General features: G+C 42.3%; 1 protein-coding gene across 2 annotated transcripts in view; it reads left to right on the top strand.

The window, feature by feature from the left end:
* Positions 1 to 21801, top strand: part of Grid1 (glutamate ionotropic receptor delta type subunit 1) — a 759372-nt gene that overhangs the window by 697941 nt on the left and 39630 nt on the right. For both annotated transcript variants that reach the window (XM_075988693.1, XM_075988692.1), the window contains exon 13: positions 10781 to 10976. In XM_075988693.1, the coding sequence (XP_075844808.1) occupies positions 10781 to 10976 (196 nt within the window). The remainder of the gene's footprint in view (positions 1 to 10780; positions 10977 to 21801) is intronic.

The following is a 21801-nucleotide window of genomic DNA, read 5'->3' as shown; positions in this document are numbered from 1 at the left end:
CCTCTGTGTTTAATTCTAATAGCATGGTGTTTTTCATTGTCTGTGTTCTTCCTGCTCTTCCCACTTGGATTAGGCTACTTACTATTGCCATTGGATGGTACTAGAGGATGCAAGTTTTTTTTTTTTCCCAAAGTCATCTTGACTTGCTACTTCTACCAGTTCCTGGATGTCTCTGGACCTCCATCTCTTCGTCTTTAAAGTTGGGGGTGGGTTGTAATAATAACTTCATGAAAGAGATACTGCCATGGTTAAATGAAGCAATGCAAATAAAGTGTTACTAGAGTCTGGGAGTTGCTGTCATTAAATCTTCTAGCATATCCTGTGATGGACAGGGAAGCAGACATAGCAGGGGGGGGGGCAAAGATATCTTTGAAGAAGGAGATGAGGGATGGAACCCAGAAGGAGGAGAAGAGACAAAGGGTATTTCCCTGGAGAGGAAGGCGTGTCCTGCTGTGCCAAGTGGGAGGGAGGGAGGGCCCTTTCACAGCCTCCTGGGAGGGACCTTACTCTTCTTTGCATCCCAGTCACATTTATGACAGGCTCAGAATGAATTAAGAGTCCCAGCACTGATATATTAAAGGTTAATGGTACATCCTGCTTTTGTACTCGTTTGTGGCAGCAAATTACTTGTGAGTGTTGATAACTGGGAACCAGCCCTGTTTTGGCATGGAGGCTCTCGCTGAATGGCAGGGATGCTAAAGAGTCAAGGAAGCAGACAGTGCCTGACTGATACTGATTTCCACTGAATCCTCGAGAAAGCTTCAACACTTGATGTTACCCTGTTACCCTGTGAAGAAGCAGGGAGGGCTGATCTGGGATAGCTGCTACTTTCTCAGTCCTTTGCTGAGCCCCCAGCTCTGAGATCACAGTTCTTCGATTTAGTCATCCAAGCCATTGATAAGCCATCACCCCTGAAGATGAAATGGGCGTGGCCAGTCCACAAGGAAGGCTCTTCAACAGTATCTCCAACTTAGACATTTTGAAGGCAAGACCTAACTAATTTCTCTCTCTCTCTCTCTCTCTCTCTCTCTCTCTCTCTCTCTCTCTCTCTCTCTCTCTCTCTCGATAGCTCATCAGCCAAGTTATAGATACTGGTGATATAGCAGTCAAGCAAGTAGCCAGGTCTCATTCTTAGGGCAAAACTGACATCAAACACCTTTTATCAGGCTGGGCTACATTTATTTTTATCATACACTTTAAGGGGTAGGTATTTTATTCAATCTTGTCAGCAAAGGCCTCTTTGAGACAGTGACATTTCTCAGAGATTCAAGACAACCAAGAAGAGCAGTATTTGGCTGAGACAGAAGAATAGAAGGATGCACAGGCTTGTTCTGGGTTTGAAGGCTGGTGCCTAAAGTGTGAGTGTGAGCATCTTTAGTTTGGGAACATATTAGTCTACTCAACGAAGTTGTTACTTGGGAAGTTTCTAGGAGCCTGTGGGGGTAAGTTAAGGTAAGTGCAGAGTGTAGAAAGGTGTGTCTCACTAGTGGACTTCAGATTCTGGCAAATATTTGTACCAGAGAAGAGATCTGATGCCCAAGCTCCAGAATACTCCAGAACTCAGTCTGCAAAAATAAAGAACAAGGAAAATGCATGAATAAGGAGATTTGTACAAGATAGTTCTGAAACCCATGGAAAGAAGAGCTTTAGGAAGGTAAAGAGATCATTTGTTATATACTGCTGATGTGGGAAGGAGAGGGATTCAATAGTTGTAAGATCATTGACCTTGAGAAAATCAGCTTTTGTTTAGTGGTTAGACAAATGGGTAAGTCCAAATCATAAGAAATGGGAGAGGGTGATGGAAATGATAACCATAGATAACTCTCTAGAGGGACTTGGTGGGAGCTTGGAATGAAATGCAGTATCAAGGTTTATTTATTTATTTATATTTTTTTTTAAGATAGAAGATATATGTGCTTTCAAGCTATTGGAAATGATCTGTATAAAGAAGTAATTTCATAATATAAGAGACAGAGGTGACAACTGGAAGAGCAATGTACTTTAAGAATGCAGGCAAGTCCCAGACCCAGGAGACAAACATGGATACACTTAAGTAGGAGCAAGGGAAGAGGTGCCAGCACAAAATGTTGGGTAGCTTTTTGGTGGTTTTAGAAAAGCCGAGCACTTTAATAATGCTAAGTTCTTTGCTGATGGCTTTTGCTTTCTTAAGAAATAATAAGCAGGGTCATTTTGTAAGAGTCATCCAAGAGATTGGGAAGATCAATTGTGCAGAGAAATTTAGAAGGTTGTCCGGCAGCATCAAGGGTCCTCTTGAAAGCAAGGAGATTAGTGGTTCTAAAGTTAGACCCTTTGCCATGCTAGCTTCCAGTTTGGATTTTTCTCTAGCCACGTTAAGCCTTTGAGTTTCAGGCAGAGAATAGGTTTAAGTCAGAGCTGCTTCTACTGCTGTCTACCACAGTATATATGGGGCAAGTGGATGTAGTTCATGCTCAAGGGAGCTCACAGTTGAGTGAGGAACATAGAATACATGATATGCAGTGGGTAAGTATCAGGACAGGATTCAGCCTAGAGTATATAAGGAGACATGGATCTAGTGGATATGGCTCATCCTTCCTTCCTTTCTTCCTCCGTCCCTCCGTCCCTCCCTCCCTCCTTCCTTCTCAGTTTTGCTTGTGTGTGTTTATACATACACACGCACATATTATATATATATAGTGTGCATGCTTGCGTGTTTTCATGTTTACATGTGTGTCTGTACACATATGTGTATATGAGTGTACACGAGTTTGTGCATGCACATGAAGGCTCAAGGTTCATGTCAGATATCTCCTTTGATGCTCTCTACTTTATATGAAAGGCAAGGTCTCTCAGTTGAACCCAGCGCTCACTGATTTGTCAAGTCTAGGTAGTCATCTTGTTCCAGGTACTCCCTGTCTCTGTTGCCCACATGTTGGGATTTCAGGAAGGCCACCCCAGCCACCCAGCGTTTATCTGAGTGTTGGGGATCCAAACTCCAGTCCATAGTAGACAGTGCTGTGGATAAGCCATCTCCTCAGCTCTAGGACAGACTCTTTTTATAAGATGTGACAGTTGAGATGATTTCTTGGGTACAGCTTAGCAGGAAATGTGCCTGAAAGCAGACTGGAAGACCCGCGTGAACAGGGTTTCCTACACACTAGACTTCCCAAGCACAGTATCCTGTGGCTAGTGGGGGCAGCAACTGTAATTACAGGAGGAATGAGTCTCTTTCACCAAGGACAATAGAGGCCTGCAGGCTTGACTTAGTGAAAAGCGTGATTCTGCCATGATTCTGCCATGCGCACAGCCTGCACTCTCTACCCAGACTGCGGTTTCCTAATCTCCCTGAGGTTATTGTCAGATCTCATATCATTGAGCCTGGTCACTTCCAGGGTCCAGGCCTGGATTAAGTCTGATTGAAAGTAGCTGACGTGGAGGAAATGCTAGCCTGCCTGGTGTAGGGATTTTATCACCGACCCCTGGGTGGGGGGAAAGGGGAGCTGGCCTTGGAATTTCTAAGTTCTTCTGGGCTCTTGGGACTAAAGACACAGCTGTGTGTATGAATCTATTCCACCAGAGCCTGCAGAGTGGACCTTTGGCAGACTGCAGGGAGAGGGGCTTTGTCTTTTAGATGGGTCTTAACCAGGAGGAAAAGAGGATGTGGAAGAGAGAAGAGAGTATAGAACTAAATTCAGAGTCCCGAACTGGCAATTGCATATCTGAGGGATTTAAAAAATCATTGGGGTCACATTTTTATGTATAATAAAAATGCAAATTTTGCAGGGATGTTTTTGATAGAGCTGGAAGCCTTGGAAGTGCTCTTTGCTGGTCCTGTCCCTCTTTCTGTTTTTATGTTTACTAATGGTTATTCTTCATAAGAGTGGAAGTAGACACTGTTTATAAATGTTGAGAGTTGTTTTTCTTGTTTCTGAACAATTTGGGGGAAGGTATCTCTCGATCACATGATATAGTGTCTTCTCTGACTGAGAGTTACTTTTCAAGACACAATATGGATGCTTACAGAAAAATGGCACTAACGTCTATATGCCATTGTTTTCTAAACAGCTACATTTATAATAAATGTTCATGATAAATTAGGCATAATAAAACAATTAAAAAGTAGAGTAATTGTAATATCATACTATAAAAGTTGTTTGATAAATAAATTATTATTTTTCACTTAATAGATCAGGAATTTGTTGACTACCATTTTCGTTTTTGCTTTTGTTTTCTACACTTGTTTCGGGCAATACAACCTTCATCCTGGTGCGGCCCTTACTTCATTCCTAGGACAGTTTTCCTGTCCAGGAATTTATCTTAGCTGTCAGTCTGCTCCCTGGGTAGATTCAGAAATGAGACAGACTTGCGAGTTTTAAGATGTTAGTAGACACATCTGCACATGAGAGTAAAGACTTCCGTTTGTGGGGATGTGTGTGCCCACCCTCCTGCATCTGTAGGCCACTGCTCTCCTGCAGGAAGAGTAGTAAGAATAGACCTTCCGGCATTAAATTATGCAGGTCTAGGCTACAGCATTCCTATGGTTGTTGAAATCTGTTTTACATGTACTGTACATTGCTTCAGCTTGTGGCAACTGTATTTATCTTCATTGCCAATGTAAATATTTCTGTTGTCATGCAAAGTGGTGTTTACAGATTCTGTTTTATTGATTTTTCCCATGTTGGAAACACATTTATCTCTTTGTTAATGAAAATGTATCTGTAAGTAGTAAGATTGATTTATAGGGAAGGTGTGGGGAGGAAGCAAGGTCAGAGGCATCTGGGGAGACTGCCCTTGGCTGAGACACTGAACACCTCCAAAGAGGCTGATGGGCAAATGGAAGAATCTGCCCACAGAACTAGGACCATTTGATTTGCTCATCATTGTCAGCTGTGCTTTCCAATGGGGAAGTCCCCCCTCCCCCATCCTCCCACAACCCCGGTCAGCAGCTCAGGGTAGGAGATGCAGAAAACAAGCTCCAAAAAGAGCTTTAATAGAGCCAATGAGCGGAACACATGGGCTCACATGTAAACTTGAAGAAGAGAGTAGGCTTTGCCATGGGAGGATTTCCAAAGGAAGGAGACGAGCAGAGGTGCTGGAAGTCACATGATGTACGTGCTTGCACTGTGGCATTTCAGCAGCTGACTAAAACCCAAGGGGCCCAGGAATAATGCTTCAGAAGCCATTTCTCCCAAGAAATTCTTTGCCCTGGCTGCTTTGTGGTTTTCTAGGTGGCCTTTTGAAGTAGAAGCCATTTTGTTCTCAAATCAAGTTAGAGTTTTGGTGTCTCCATGCTCCATTTGTATTCAGACATCCCCTAGACATCCCATTAGGTATCCTGAATACCTGGACTAGGTACTATTGATATGGTGGTGATAAGAAGGATTGCTCCTTGGTAGGGAGTTAGGGATCAATTGGGGTATGGAGTGATTTCCTTGGGACATAAATGGACAGGTGCAGAGCTCGGCTTTGATCATGTGATCCTGAAAGCCAACGTTTGCTTCCTATCCATGCTTTCTTTCCACAGTGTGACCATCCTAGTTACTATACTGTATTGGTTAAATACATTAAGTATAACCTCAGAGGCTCCAAAACGTGTCAGGGATGCATTGAAGAGAGAAATTTTTAGCACTTCTCCTTCGATTAACTTGATTGAGAACTAGCCAAAGTTTGAATTCTCTGCTTTTCTCCCTGTGACTTCCATTGGTCTGTAGTTTGTAGTGATTTGCTAATTTGTAGTCTATGTCTGATATGTGAATTATGTTTGTCCTGATTGCCTGGGTGACCAACAAAAGGCTTTGCTTTGCATTTATTGAACAGCACGGACAGCGTTGCGCTGGGAAGGAATGAGGGATGCATTACAGAAAAGTTTAGCCGAGTTTTCTAAGAGATTAAGTAACTGAGCCCACTGACCCTTACTGACTCAGCTAAAAAACAGTATTGCAAATGTGCTGTCATCAAGCAATGTCTATAAGCTGCTTCCAGTGCTTATGAGTGGGTCTTTGTTGTACAAGGTTACTCTTGACCTATTGGCTGTTTTCTGCAAAGGCTTACCCCCTACCGACTGCTCTGAATCAGAGGCATGGAAGAGTCCATAATTTGAGATTAAAACTCTGCATTAGTTTAGGCTCTGTCATCTGATTACATGACAGTTCCAAGACAAGTTACATTGTTGCATTGTTCTCTTAAGGACAGAGTAAACAAATAGGTGTATATACTGCAGGATATCTAGCTAAGTCGTAAGTGACCTTGAGGTATATCTTTACCTCCACTGTGAGATCCAGCCTAAGGTCCAGTCTTTTAGAACATAAAATGTAGCAACATACCATGTTTAACTCTGCCAAGTGGGCACAATAGTTCAAACACTGGGGGCTACTTGTGGGCAGTCTAACAGAAGAGTAGACACGCACTAAACACGTACGTCTGAACACACACATACGTCTGTGCTGGATGTATGCCTGAGATCATTCGTATTCATCATCCCTGAGAAACGGGGATGACCTATGGAAGCTAAGACCTCAGCTGTGAAACATGTTGCTTTGGTCTATGTTTCTAGAACTTAATTCATTAGAGTCACTTGAAGAACTGTGAAATCGCAGCTGCCTCGCAGCAGCCCCAGAGTTTCTGAAAGGTAAGATCTGGGATAAGAATCAAGAATTTCCATTTCTCAAAATGCCAAAAGGAGCTGCTGAGACTGCAGCCTCAAAGACCCCATGAAAGCTGATGGGGTCCATCAGATGGATAGCTGATGGGGCCCGTCAGATGGCTGGGCTTTTCTGAGACAGGACTGCATCCAGAGCCGCCAGCTTGCCAAAGCTCCCTGCTAGCTGGCTAGAATCACTCTGCAGTGTGCATGCCAGGTGAACTGTGTTCTCTCACCTGTCAGGACCTCAGAGGTAACTTCTCTTCCTAGAGTGACCTACTCATTGGTTCTTCCTTGACTGTCTCCACCCAGGCTGCACAATTCAGCTAAATGCTTCTTTAGGGAATCCTTTCTAAATGTCTGGCATGCAATTTAGTGGCTACTTGCCACTTAATTGTTAAAGATGCCCCATTTGTACTGTATTTCACTCTCATTTACTGTTTGGTCAGTGCTGTTTTGTTTGTTTGTTTTTCTCCAGCTGCTCTTGTATGTCCTGTTGTAAATTTCTGGGAGATTCTCACTATTCATCTCCTGCTTTACTTGTCACTGTGCGTGACCTGTTAGGCATCTAGCAACTGTTTGGGACAATAGCTAGTGCAGAGAGTTTATCTCACACGGTGTGTGGTACACACTGGATTGACAGGAATCTGACCTGTGATGAGTGCACGTGCCCTCCATCTGTCTTACACTGTAAGAGCCTGGACACTTGTAGCCACTTCTTGCCGGAAAGAGTGGATTTGGAAAAGGTTAATTGTATGGGCGACAAGTGCAGTTCTCTCCTGTTGAAACTCCCTCACTTTTTTTTTTGGATGGGTGTCCTATCTGCCCTCAACATCTGCCTCTTGCTGATTGCCAATGCTGGCTTGGCAGCCACATTGACTGGCTGTCCTTGCTCTCCATTATCCATCCCCGAATGCCCTTTCCCAAACTCTGCACTCTGACCAGAGGACGACTGTCCAGGGAGGCGATAGTTTTGTTGTACCCTTAGGTGGGCCCACCTTTGCTAGCCGTTTTAGGCTTAGGCCCTCAGGAACAGGATGATTGACTGTGTTGTGTCAGTCAGAGAAGTGGGCTTGGAATTCTTTGTTGATTGAGTGTGTATCTGGGATTGGAGAGATCTCTGCTTCCCAGCTTGTGGCTGTGGGAGGGGAGAGATAGGTCAGGCCGTGAGTCAGAAGGTGAAGCTTCACAGGAGGAAGGGGATGCTGGAGGAAGGAAAACAGTAATCTACACTGGACCAGAAAGGGAGAGGGCCATTAACATTCAGGCTGCCAACTTGTTGTCCCTGATGGTCCCTGAGCCTCTCTGTCCAGGATCACCATTATAAATAAATACACGGGATGGAGGAAATCCCAATTTCCAATGTGGGGATAATGCAGGAGATCAGAGCTTCCTGCAAGTTAGGCATTCATTCCGTACTTGCAGAAACTGCAGTAATTTAGAGTAGTTCAGTATTTAGACTCAACTGTGTAATTCATCCTGATGTTTCCCATTCATCAAAGCCTGTGTTTGTTTGTATTACCATGAGAAAAATTAAAAAAGAATGTAGGAGAAAGACGATTTCCCCTCCTTTTATTATAGGCAAATTATGGCAGAGTTACAACCCTTGGGGCCCTTCAAGCAAAGGAACATCTTGCTTCAATTAGATATAAATAATGAACAATAATTAGAACGATTTCTTCATCAAATTTGTTATTTCATGTCTCCTTTCATCTGCAATGTATTGAGATGAATCCTGAGCTCTGTTTCTAGCCCACATAGCAGGACCAGGGGAATGCTATAAAGTGTGCCACCACAGCCGAACGAAGCACCTGTACCATGCAGAGCCTTGTGTGCTTGCTGTGCAGGCTGCTGTCAGCCCTGGGCCCAGGGCCACGGGGTAGTGATGGAACTGCTTCATCTCCAGGCCTCCAAAGCCTTATCTCTGGTGGGACTCATACATAGAATACTAACTCAGAATCATGACCTCCAGCTCTTAGGCAATGGCCCCATCAGGTACCACTCTTTGTCCTGAGCATAAATCCTCCTTAATCCTCAATAAGAACCCACTGCTGCAGGCTCAACCTCTAGCCCTCATCTTAAGGTTTGGAAACTGAGGCACAAAGATATCAGTGAACTTGCCCAGGCCCACCTTATTAGTGATGGTAGGGCCTAAAAACAAAACAAGCAGCTAATCTTCAAGCTGTGGAGACAGCATAGGGAGTCCTGGGCTAAGGGTGACTTTACAGCTAGATTTGTAGAAGTCTGCAGGTACATAACTGGGATAAAGGGGTTCCCAGCAAAAGGAGAACCATAGCCTAATAGCTATGGGTGGCATCTCTTATTTTCAGGTTGGTAATGGTGCTAAGTAGGGACAGGGAAAATCACTGGATATGAACCAAAGACAGAAATTGTACAGATCAGCCAGCCTGGCAAGATTGGTTGGTGTGTTGGTAAGTGTTTTGTCAAATTGGCACAAGTTTGGAAGATTTGGGAAGACAGCCACTCAACAAAGAAAGTGCCCCCTGTCAGGTTGTTTGTAGGGAAGGCAGTGGGGGATTTTCTTGATTAATGCTTGATGTGGAAGGGTTCTGTCTACTAGGGCTGGTTCCATCCCAGGGCAGGTGGTCCTGGGTTGTACAAGCTAGTAAGCAACATGCCTCCAAGGTCTCTGCTTCAGTTTCTGTCTTCAGGTTCCTGATCTTCTCTTCATGTTAGCTTTTAAGCTGTAAGATGATATAAATGCATTCCTTTCCAGTCTCCTTTTGGTCATGTTGTGTATTGCATCCATAGAAAAACAAAATAAGACAGTTGGGTTGACTCTTCCTGGTGAAAGATTTGGTAAGAGGTACAGGTATTGGTTGATAAAGGAGATACTGAGAATTTCAGAAGGAAAAGAGATAAAAGGTGATCTGGTCCGACCCTGGAGAGAAAGCTTGAATTCCCATTGGGACTTTTAAAATTCTGTAGATTGGGCTGGTATATGGCATTGTAACTGTCGTGATAGGCACGACTTTTCAAATAGCCAACAAGAGTACCATACTAATTCATCCTTCCTGCCTCACTACTGAGGATTCCTGACTTAGCAGTGGCTCAACTAAAGTGTCTTTGATGATCTAATGGGGTGAAAATAACAAGTACTAAAAGCTGTATTTTAAATGTTGAGTTTGGATCTCTTCCTGGGCTAGTGATATATGGAAAGCTTCTCTCTTGTGGAACTGGGTGGCAGCAATGACTGGATCTCCAAGTGGGCCAGGTGATCCCGTGGATTTAAATTGATCCTCTATAGTGTGCTGTGTTGCCAGGTTTATATATGGGTGCTCGAGCATACACACATACACATATTAAATAAGTAGCGGATATTTCATACTTTATTCATGGTATTCCATGTATGATAACATGGGTGATGTAGACACAGTAGGGTTAGGCAGGTGTATGAAGCACATGTTCAGCTTAGTGGCATTTTCAGATCAGGATGGCTTTGCTACCATACAAAGCAGAAAGTCGAGGAGTATATGCATTTCTCTTTTCAGAAAGAAGCCTTTTTCTTTGAGCCCTGTTTAGTTGTCTGTTTCCAGGCTGCTGAGGGGACTTCCTGAGACACTCTGGCCTTCTAACCTGTGTCTTGCTAGAACCACTCAAATTGGTTACTAGGTGCTCAGCGTCATTAATTGGCTGGAACTCCAGCATATCTGCAAGTTTTGGAGGGGACATCTATTAATTGATTCAGCATCGTAGTGTGTGTTGGTGCCAAAGTAACTCAGAACTAGTCATCTGCATCATCCATCCTGCCCGCTCAGCTTTTTGATGTGCAGGGCAGAAACACCAGTAATTTGTGTTTTGTGCTGCCCTGACTCTGTTATACTGTGATTTCCTGCCTTTATGTATATTTCTGTAGCTAGACTCAAAGCTTGCTGATGGCAGGAATTATTTCTTACTTATTGTTTCATCCTTTGATCTCAATACAATACCTGGTTTTATATGCTCGGTCATTTTACTGAGGAAACATAGCTGTGATATGTGGAAGCTGGGCTCCAGGCTGAGACATTTGGATGCTGGGTGTGATGAATGTGGTTAATGGGTCATTGTAGGACTTAGAACTCAGGAGGGGCTCGCAGGCCGTTTTATCCTTACAATGTATAATATGCAGCAAGTACCAGTGTGTCACTCTCTGCCTTTCAGGACGTTTCAGGACCTGTCCAAGCAACTGGAGATGTCTTATGGCACCGTGCGGGATTCTGCTGTATACGAATACTTCAGAGCCAAGGGTACCAATCCCCTGGAGCAGGACAGCACTTTTGCTGAGCTCTGGCGGACCATAAGCAAGAATGGAGGTGCCGACAACTGTGTATCCAGTCCTTCAGAAGGCATCAGAAAGGTAGGCACAACTGGGATCAGGGTGCAAGAACTGGGGGAGAGGCCATGAATTGTATCATGCATTAGACCAGAGATATCTCCCCAGAGGCATATGCTTGTAGGTAATCTATCCTGTTATTGCTCAAGTTGATGCCCACTCTTAGCTGTAGAAGCAGAGGAGCTGTGCAGTAGATGCTGTTTAGGTTTCTGTGGGAAAGTTGGTCAGGGGAGGACAGAGAGGTTAAAACAGAGCCTTGTGCCTCTCTCCACATTTGCCGTTCATCTTGTGGCACCATGAACCTGCTCCTTACAGCTGAAAGCACTTGGTGAAAACAGAGCTCCAAGTGAACAACGAGCACCTTTGGGACAGGTGTACCCATGGCGCGTGTCCCGAGATGCTAGCGCAGGGAAGGCCACAGGGTGCAGAGATGATCGGAGAACATCTTTGGGCTGTACTATGAAGAAGGGGTCTTTTGCGGATGGTAGGAAGGACAGTGGTTCTGGGATGGAGCCTGTACTGGAGAGGGAAGAGGCCAGAGCCAGAGTAGAAGGTCAGAGAAAGCCTATAATCTTCTGGTTTGCCTTTCTGCTTTCTGTTGTTGTTATAAACACCATGGCCAAAAGCTGCTTGGAAATGGAGGGCTGTTTTTGTTGTTTTTCATCTCCGGATTCCTTGTTACAGTCTGTCTTTGGGGGATGTCAGGCAGGAAGCAGAAGGCAGGAACTAAAGCAGAAACTACAGCGATGCTGCCTATTGACTCGCTTCCCTGGCATGCGCAGCCAGTTTTCTTATGTAACCCAGACACACCTGCCCAGGGATGGCAGCATCCACAGTGAGCTGGGCCCTCCTATTTAAGTTGCCAATCAAGAAAATATCCTCACAGACAATGCCACAGGACAATCTATTGGAGGCAATTCCTTAATAGAGGTTCCTTTTCCCCAGGTATCACCAGGTTGTGTCAAGCTAACGATAAAATCTAACCAGGACAGTTACTGTCTTGAGTAGCTTGTCAGACATTGTTCCTTTATTTAGCCAGGTTCCTACAATGACTTCCGCTGAGAGTTGCTATATCATTCAGTGAAGGTCGGAGACACAGAGTCTCACTATGGTTAGACTCAGACTCCTTGTCTCCTTGGCATCCAGACTAAGGACTGAAATTCGTTGCCGTGTGCTAGTCTGTGACTTTTAAAGCTTGATGGAAGAAAAGTGGTGTGATAAATGCAGGTGTCTTGTGACTGCTGCTGTTGCCGTTGGCATCCTTCTGCCCAAAAATCCTAGCGTGAGGCAGCCACTGTCCCTAAGGTCAGTTATAAACTGTGAGTGGCCCTAGGACAATACTACAGTCTTGCTGCCCAGCGGCCTCACTATTACCTTTTATCCTTTTCTCTCTCCCCTCCCTACCTGAAAAATTCTGCTATCACCCCAACACACACACACACACACACACACACACACACACACTGTAATCCTCTTCTTGGTGATTCAGAAACCTTCTGGCCATGCTGCACGGTGCCAAGGATGTGAACTGAACTTGGGCAAATTTCCATGGCCACTTACTGACATTGCTATACTCTTTGTGAGATTAGCACCACACCCTCAACCCTTCCACCCCCATCCCAGGGGAAGCCTTGGACATCCAAAAGGAGAGGTCTCAGCTCTGCATGGGAAGTCTCGTATGTCCTGGCAGAATGTGGTTTTTGTTTCATGACCTCAGTGTGTGATGGATCCTAACTGGAAATACGTTCTTACACATCTATCTATTTGCAGGGACTTAAGATTCTATAACATATGTGGTGGATTTTTTTTAAGTTTTATATTTAACCAGAATAATAAAATATTATGTAACTGTGCCATTATCATGCTGACAAGATTAGCCCTTCTTAATTCCTACTGCACTATACTAGATGCTCCAGCCTTGTGCTCCTAGGGTCTCTTATATCCGTGACATCCAGTTTGTGGTGGAGGCGACTTCATTTGGAGATAATGAATACAAAGTTGACTAACTGCCTTTTTGTGAGTATGAGGCCTAAGTGAGCAGCTTGGAGTTCCTTTTCTTGGCCTCTGTATCTCAGAAAGAGTCAGTTCTCACAGACGATCTTACAAAGACTCAGTAAAATAGCACTACATTTAGTACTTCTTAGAAAGAAAAGGGTAGCTAGTTATCAGGAGACATTAAGGATGGAATAGTTACAACACTTGTAGTCATATATGATGAGTATCAAGAACATATGATGTAAAAAAAGAATACATGATGGACTTCTACAAACCAAAAAGGAAAGCCCAATCAATTTAGTGAAAACTGGGCAAAAGTCTTACACAGGCGTTTCCCAGAGAAGCAACACATATGGCCAATAATCACAGGGAGAGATGCTTAAAGTCGTTAGTGTTTTATGAAATGCAAATTAAGATCATAAAGATATATCATTTTACACCAATTAGCCTGGTGCAGAATGAGAGGTGGGAGAGAAGATGCAGTGTAACAGGTGCTTAATTGTTGGTGGGGTTGTACTCAATACAACCTCTTTGGAAAAGGGTTTACCATTCTGCTATAGAATGAGATGCCATGTATTCTGTGGCCCAGCAACTCCATGTCTGTGTATCGACCAAAAATTAATGTCCCCACAAACTCCTCGAGACAGGAAAGGCCATGGTAACATTGGTGCAAACCCTGGAAACAATCCAAAGGACCCATAACATGAAGAAAAACATCTGCAATAAAAATGACGAACTACAGTTGCCTCGAAAGGTATAGATGAATCTTCACAGTGTAATATTGAGCAAAAATGCATTATAGGCCATTTTGTCTGGGTCAACTAATAGAAAATAACATACCATCACCCCGTTTTAAAAAATGTATAAAGCACTCTGAGATACACATCCAAAGTAATGATAAAATACAAAAGTCACCATGGTGATTCTGCCGATGGGAGACATGGGGAGAAGGAGGGAGAGAAATTATTACTGTTGGAGTAAGTCAGAGTCACCGTTAGCTGTTGGATAAGCAGAGGTTTTATTTTTTTATATTTTCATGTCACACAATATTAGGTAGTAAAGGACTCAGTTATCAAAAAGAATCACGAACAGATATCCTAAAGCAAGGTACATGATTAATATCATTCTATGCATCTCTCTGCTCATCCAGATAAATCCATACAAAATCAAGTCTAGTCTGGCTCCAGACGTGTCCGTCCTTTCCTGTTTAGTCTGAATGCCTGCTTCGGTGTCGGGACAACCAATACATACCATTAAATCCCTCTGGGAGGTGACAGATCTGGAGATGGGTCATTGGGGAGATGCCTCTACCCAGTCTTAGTCAGCCCTAGTCCATTGTTCTTGCTCATGAGTAAAGCAGTATAAAATAAAAACCAACAGTTAAAGATAAAAATAAAGAGTCCTTATCCAAGCTCATTGTTTCAAGATACAGAACATTGTCATTCTTTTGGAATCTTTATTATACTATGACATCATCTTATAAACTCTAATCTGGCTTCAGGGTCACAACTCCCCCCCGACACACACACTGCTTGCATTTGCATCTCCAAGGGGGGGGGGGAATTGTCTGCCAGCACTGAACAAATAAATGTTCAAGCTTTTATAGTCAGGGTCATAAAAGTGAGTTTTTAGTATTACCAGAAAATGAAGAATGTTACTTTTTTTTTTAATTGGAAAAGAGCTCCAATTCCCTACCAGATCTTTCCCCTTCACTGGTTCGTGTGCAAGGTCTGGACCGAAAAGCTCCCTCTCTGCACCATGGAGCTATCCCTCCCTGCATGAAGATGTATTTGGTAACCTTACGGGTTGTTAGGCGACAGCAGAACAGACTACCTCTGGTTATGCTCTAAGTGCAGACCGTGTCCCTAATGTCATAAGTATAACTCTGTAAGGAGAATTGACAAGTCGGAAGACATGGGCTGCAGCCCAGCCTCCCTTAGAAGAGCAGCCTCTCCAAATGCCATTCGGAACCTGCTTGCTACTGTGCCCTGCAGACTGCCCTGTAAAGCTAAAAGATGCCTACCTGTAGATAGCTCTGCAGAGGTTAACTAAGAGATGCCTTCCAAGGGACTTTTTCTGGAGATGCCGTTAGCCACAGAAGGACAATCACACTTCTAATTTCCAGTTGCTCTTTGGTGACTCTGGCGCCATTTCCAGACAGTGTGCAAAAGTGGAGCCATATCTAATTGCTACTAAAGTCAAGGACCTTAGTATCTGGGCAAAGCTGGAGAAGTGCTATTGTTTTTTATTTGGAAGTACTGCAGCTTTTAATGACCTGAAACCAGCTTGCCTAGGATATTGCTTAGAAAGAAGAAATCCCTTTTCTACAGTAGCAGAGCTGGAAAAGTTATGTCCTGGTTGCCCTGCAACTGAGTTCTATTGCTTCATGCCCAATACTGCTCAGGCAAGGAAGAACACAGGCTGTTCTGGGCTGCAAGTAAGACAGCAAGGAACCATTCAGAAAGAGAAGGAATATTTTTATTTATGAAAAGACTACAATGCTTATATTTTGCAAAACTGCCAGTCATCTCAATAAAATTGCGCTCTTCCTGAATGAGTCATTTGTTTGCTGTCTGCAGGAGCAGTGGCAGATGAATTAAGCCCACAGTTCCTGCTCTCTGTTAGCAGGTTATAAGCCCTAGATTTCTCCGATGAAAGAGCAGGGAAAACATGGTTCAATCTTGGCTTATGTCTTGATAGCCTTCTCCTGGAAGGGAGTCCTCTGGTCCTGAAGGATGTGTGGCAGGGAGAGGGGGTGAGGCAGTCTTCACTCTTCTCAACCACACATTCTTAGCAGACCAACGGAAGGAAGACTAAGTGGTCGCCATTATCTGCACATGCAGGGTAATTTTGTTGAAATTCTTTTTTAGGTTGTATTTTGAAATTAGTTTACTAATTAGTTCATTTCCTTAAGTTTTTTTTTCCCCACACATCCTTAGTTTTGGCTCATCCATTTGCCATGCCCTCCCCCCCATCCCACTGTACCATCCATGCTTAATCCTTTAGCCCGCATTATTCTTCTCTCTTTCTTCTTTTCACATGTGTTCTATTTATTGTTCTACTAGTCATCTAACTTATTTTTTCTTTGATTTGGGATGCATGATAGTAGACTTCTATGTGGCTTTTCACATCTCCTTCCTTTGAAGTATGCCTATTTTTTTACCTCCTGATTCCTACCAAAGCCACCCACTCTTCCCTGCATAAAAGCCCTTTGGTACCCAGCATTCCACCTCACAGTTAATTTGCCCATAACCACCCCCTTTCACCACCACCAAGGATCAGGGAAGATGACAGAAGAGTCCTCACAAAGACTGGAGGATTAGGGCAAGGTGCTGGGAAGTGTTGTGTTCTAGACAGGGGCAATAGTTCTAGACTATTTCAGTCATCACAAGATCTATCAAGCTGGTGACAATTCCACTGTAGGTGGACAGATGGTCTCCAGAACAAAGCCCTGACTAAGAACCTATTGGCAATGGATAGTTGCTGGGGGAAAAAAGGATCACTATTTATTGAGGATGTGGCCTCTAGTAGATTTCTCATGCTCCAGGGAATGCTCCATATCCATGGATTTACCTAGTGGGTTGTAAAAAAAGAAGATACATGAAGTTGGGAGGGAGGCATGTTATGGAGAATACAGGGAGTTGGAAGGAGGAAATGTGACTATATTATTATGATCATATTTCATCATACACATATATGAAATTCTCAAAACTAAAGAAAAAATGTAAGAAACCATAAAGACTCATCAAAGATTGGCAAATCGATGCCATATGGTTATAATCCAAATATATTTTTTTGTAAATAAAATGTTACTAGAAGATGTCTCCACCCATTCATTTACATTCCATTTCTGTCTTATATCTTGCTAGTTGAGCAGAGTTGATAGAGACCATATGGCTTTTAAAGCCTAAAATAATTATTATCTATTACTTTACCAAAGAAATTCCTGACTGTTGGCTCAAGCAGAGCTGTGTATCATTCAGTTGTTCATAGGCACTGCTAGTTACTCATCATCCATATTCTGCATGAGCTGGAAGTTTATGGGGGCCTAGAAAGTGCTGTAATCTATCTCTACACCATTGGAGAGCTCATAAGTTCCTCAAGTGGCTCATCATCTAGTGCTGCACCACCCAAAAGCTCATTGGTGCCTTCAGCAATTCGTCCTCTGTGCAGTACCCAGCAATTCATGTTTTAACCCTTGTCTAAATTAGGGCTTCTGTTGCTGCAATGACAAAAATTTACCTGGGGAGCAATGGGTTTATTTGACTTACACTTCTACATTGTAGTCCATCGCTGAAGGAAGCCAGAACAGGAACTCAAACAGGGCAGGAAACTGGAGGCAAGAACCAACGCAGAGGCTGTGGAAGGGTTCTCTTTACTGGCTTGCTCCTCATGCCTTACTCAGCCTGTTTTCTTATAGAGCCCAAGACCACCAGCCCAGGGATCATACCATTTCAATAGGCTGCCCTCCCCCCATCAATCACTAGTTAAGAAAATGCCTTATAGGTTTGCTTACGGTCCCATCTATGGAAGCAATTTCTTAATTGAGGTTCCCTCCTCTCAGATGACTTTAACTTGCATCCAGTTGACATAAAACTATCCAGCACAACCCTATACCATGTAGCAGTTCACAAACCCTTTGACTAGTTCATAATTTAGTTTTACACCATTGTGCTGTTTACAGCCACATCTCATAGCTCCTCATCTAGGTCTGCACCATTCAGGGTCTCCTGGGTATCTCTAGTGGCTGGCTCTGCCTTTGCCTTTGCACCTTCTAGTAACTTGTTCACTGTGTGCTTTTTGTTGTTGTTGTTGTTCTTTTTGGTCCATCTCAGGTGATGTAAGAACTTCTCCTTCACTATACTATAACCAATTTTTGTGCTAGCCTGGTATAATCTCACCTTGGCATCCCTTGCACACTCTCTGAGCACCAGGCACGGTGCCAAATGACTTACACACACTGTTGTTTACATCCTAAATAGGCTAATTGACTTTCACTGTCTCCAAAATGTAAAAATGGGACTTTAACCTAAGAAAGGGTGACTTCCCAACGTTACACAGACAAGAGTGGAGCAGTCACTAAGCCAATGTTGCCTGTTTGCACAGGCTAGCCCTCCATTCAATTTCCTTAATGTGTTTGCACTTCACGTACAGTACTTTCAATTCCTTTCCACTTGCATGCCACACTAGCAAGCTATATGCCTAGCTTCCATTTTCAATCTTATCCATCCTTCCATGTGTCATAGCAAAGGTTATTTAGATGTGTGGTCTTATTTTTTGACTCTTAAACTATTAAAAATTATCAATCAGAGGGATTATGAAATGCAGAATTGAGCTTCCAAGTGGTTCAAATTTATATGATAATAACTATGTCTCATGAAGCTAGACTTTAATGTTGCTGGCGGGAATATATATTTTTTCTTTAGTTCAATCAGCTCGAGCAAGTGACATCCAACATAACCCAGTGTCTGTGCAGTGCCATGCTGATCTGGATTGCCAAACGACTAATCCTTTCCATAAATCAGATCTAATATTTAATAACATTGTCGTATGGAATATAGTGTTGATAGTTTAAATGTCAATCTTTACAGCTCATTGAGTTCTTTGAATAAATAAATGAATAGCTTGTCTTGGACCTTTTGGCTAGAGACAGTAATTTTTCAGGGAGGGAAGTAGCTTTTGAGGCCACAGTCTTCACAGAAAGTATTTCTTGCCCTCTTGGTGCATATCACTGAGGTCACGAAGTAAACACACACACACACACGGAGAATAGAACACACATCTTACTTCTCCACCTAGCTAATGCTTGACTGGGTACCACCTCTCAGTGCCTGCCTGCAGTGGTACCTGCTCTCTTCCTTTCTGCTCTATGATGAGGGCTGCTCTTACTCTGTGCACTCTTTGCAGTGTCAGTGATCAGTTCTATGAGGGGATGGGGAAGTGGTCCCAAGAAACACTGCAGCATTCCACCAGAAGACTAGAAACTTTAGAACTCCATAGTACCCACCTGTGGCAGGACTAGGTAATGGAGATGGCTTGTGTATGTGGTAGCATCCTGGTTTTGTGTCATAATGGAATTTTCTACTGAGAAGAGAGAGATGCTTCCCCCAACGGGTACTTCTTGTGCTTTTGGGGATCCTTGATTAAAAGACCAGGATAGTTCGGCATAGATAATAAGAAGAGGGCTGGCAAGATACAGACAACAGAAAGCAATAACTTCTGATACCTAACTGCATGCTTTAGGACCGAAATTATGTCCTCCGTTTGCTTCCAAGCCAATCTGGTGCAGTTCTCTGAGCATCCTTCCTTCTAACCCACTCACACTGGATGATCAGTTTTTCTTTTCTATACCTTTTGTGTCTGCTTTGCAGCACTTTATCCACTTTACAGGTTGAATGGTCTCTTTACTCATTCATTTATTCCCTTGTTCGCTCATTATAGAAAGGCAGTGTGAGTGGGTTTTGCCTAGGAGTTCTACATGTGAGTATAAACTGCATGTAATTTAATCTGTGGCTCTGAGCAATTGGATTCACCTTGTCGAATCATCGGTGAGACTTCCGGAACGTCTGCCCAGCTGCGATATGGATTTACCAATGTGTACAGCTGAAGGAAACCAGTGAGGATTGTAGCCCCAGGCATTGTAGATGTCAGGACCTTGTCTTAGCATCTGCCGTAGGAAGACAAAATTTCGGAAGAGAAAATTAAGCAAAGACAAGCACCCCTCAGGCTTTCATGAGGAATGACTGGCATACATAGGATAAGATGCATACATATGTTGTTTACCTCAGGAGTTTGGGCAAAATATACATTTCCATCAGCTGCAAATGTTCTCTAATCATGTTCTCCACACAGAGTTTGCAGGATTACATTTACCTTTCTCGTGGTTCCTAGAAATGGATTCAGAATATAAATACTAGTCCTCACCTTCTGTCACCCAACAGAGTTCTGTAAGACTGGCCTATGACACTGTGATGATCACTTTTGTAACTGGTCTTCCTTTTGTTTTTGGTGTTTAGAACAGTATTCCCTTTGAAGAATAATTCTCATCTCATTTATCCACTCTGCCTGGAGCACATTACCAGTGTTGACAGTTGAGGGCTGTTTTTAATAGGGCAATATACATTTTTTCAGAAGTCTTATGTGGAGTTGTATTTCCATTTTTCTTCGCTGGATGCATAGTGGTGGACCTGCATGGTCATGGAGTAGCTGTGGGTCTGTTATTGTGTAGAAATGCCTGTCTGGTGTTAATGCTGTTTCATACACTCATGGGCAACACACTGCTTATGTAAGCTCAGATTTCTAGACATTCCAACCAATATTAGTGTTGCTAGTCTTTGTGACTGGCTTTGAAGTTAAAGCCAATTTTAACTTTTTGGCTAAATTATAGTCAGTTCAGTGGGTGTAAAGAACTGTCTCATTAGCTGTTTTAAGTTGGTGGCTACTGATGTTAACTAGGAGTTCATGTGCTTATTGGACAGGCATACATCTTCTTCAGAAGTGTGAGCTCAAGCCTTTTGGTAAATTTTATTGGGCTTTTCATCTTTTCAATGCTGATTTATATGAATTTTTAATATATTCAGACTATAAGTCCTCAGTGAAACATAAGTGCTACAAATATAATTTCCAGAGTATAACTGGCCCATTCATTTTCTTAATGGTGTCTTTTGAGAAGCAGGAAATTTTAATTTTGATAAAATACTATATATAAGTTTTTAATTTTTTATGGTTAATACTTGTGTCCTGCCTAAAATCTATCACCCAATCTAACATTCAAAGTTTCTTCTAGAACTTTTAATACTTAGTATTAACGTATGTTTTATTTGGAATGAGATAGCTGTTCAGATTTATCTATTGTCTATAGTATGTTCACTTAAATAGGTGTCATTTGCTGAAAATAATAATAATCCTTGTCAGCCCAACACATAGATGAGATCTCTTGATAATCAGAGGCAAGACTCATGTTGCTCTGTTTCCTGATTCTCTATGTCTGCTCTTGACCTAATACTAGTACAAAAATGTACAAAATACTAGTACAAAAATGGCTCTAATACTAGTACAAAAATGATAACTGTAATTCTATAAGCTAGAAGCATGAATATTTTCACCTTCTCACATAAAATTGTTTCTGAACCTCGGAACTCTTTACTTTTATTTAAATCTTAGAATTATCTTGTCAATTTCTTCAAAAAATTGTTGAGATTGTGATAGATATAACATTTAATGTATGGACAAATTAGATAAAAATATATCTCCTTATAATACTGAGTCCTGAATATGTTTTCCTCTGAAAACCAAAATTAGCTAAATTTCCCCTCATTGATCTTTTTTGTTGTTTCCGTTTTAACTTTAGCTTTTCTTAAAACCATTTTTCTTCTGTTGATTTTTAGTTACGATTTTTCTCTGTACTCATAGAGTTTCTTAATATTGGGCTGTAGATCATTAATTTTATATGAGCAATAAATCTGCTTACTTTAAGCACTCCCTACAAGTTTTTAAATTTTATATGTTTTTTTAAATTCTCATTAAGTTCAAAATATGAAGTATCAGTAGATTGCAATAATGTACTGTGCATTTTTTTAAAAGCTAGAAGGGAGGAGTTAGAAAGTATTGTCATGAAAAAATGATGAATATTTAAGGTGGTAAGCATGTTTAACTTGATTTGAACATTATGTAGCATGTACAGGTATTATGCATGATATGGTACCTCATTCCATGTGTATACTGTATGCATCAATTAAGGTTTCAAAATAAAAATAGCACATTAATCATTTTTAGATGAAGAGGTGAGGTTTCACACTAAATTTAATGTCCAAGTGTCCCTTCTGAATTCAGTGGACAGAAACTAATGGCTGTG

The sequence above is a fragment of the Microtus pennsylvanicus genome, chromosome 10, assembly GCF_037038515.1.
Source record: "Microtus pennsylvanicus isolate mMicPen1 chromosome 10, mMicPen1.hap1, whole genome shotgun sequence".
Classification (NCBI taxonomy): Eukaryota; Metazoa; Chordata; class Mammalia; order Rodentia; family Cricetidae; genus Microtus; species Microtus pennsylvanicus.
This window is presented reverse-complemented; position numbering and strand designations above follow the sequence as displayed.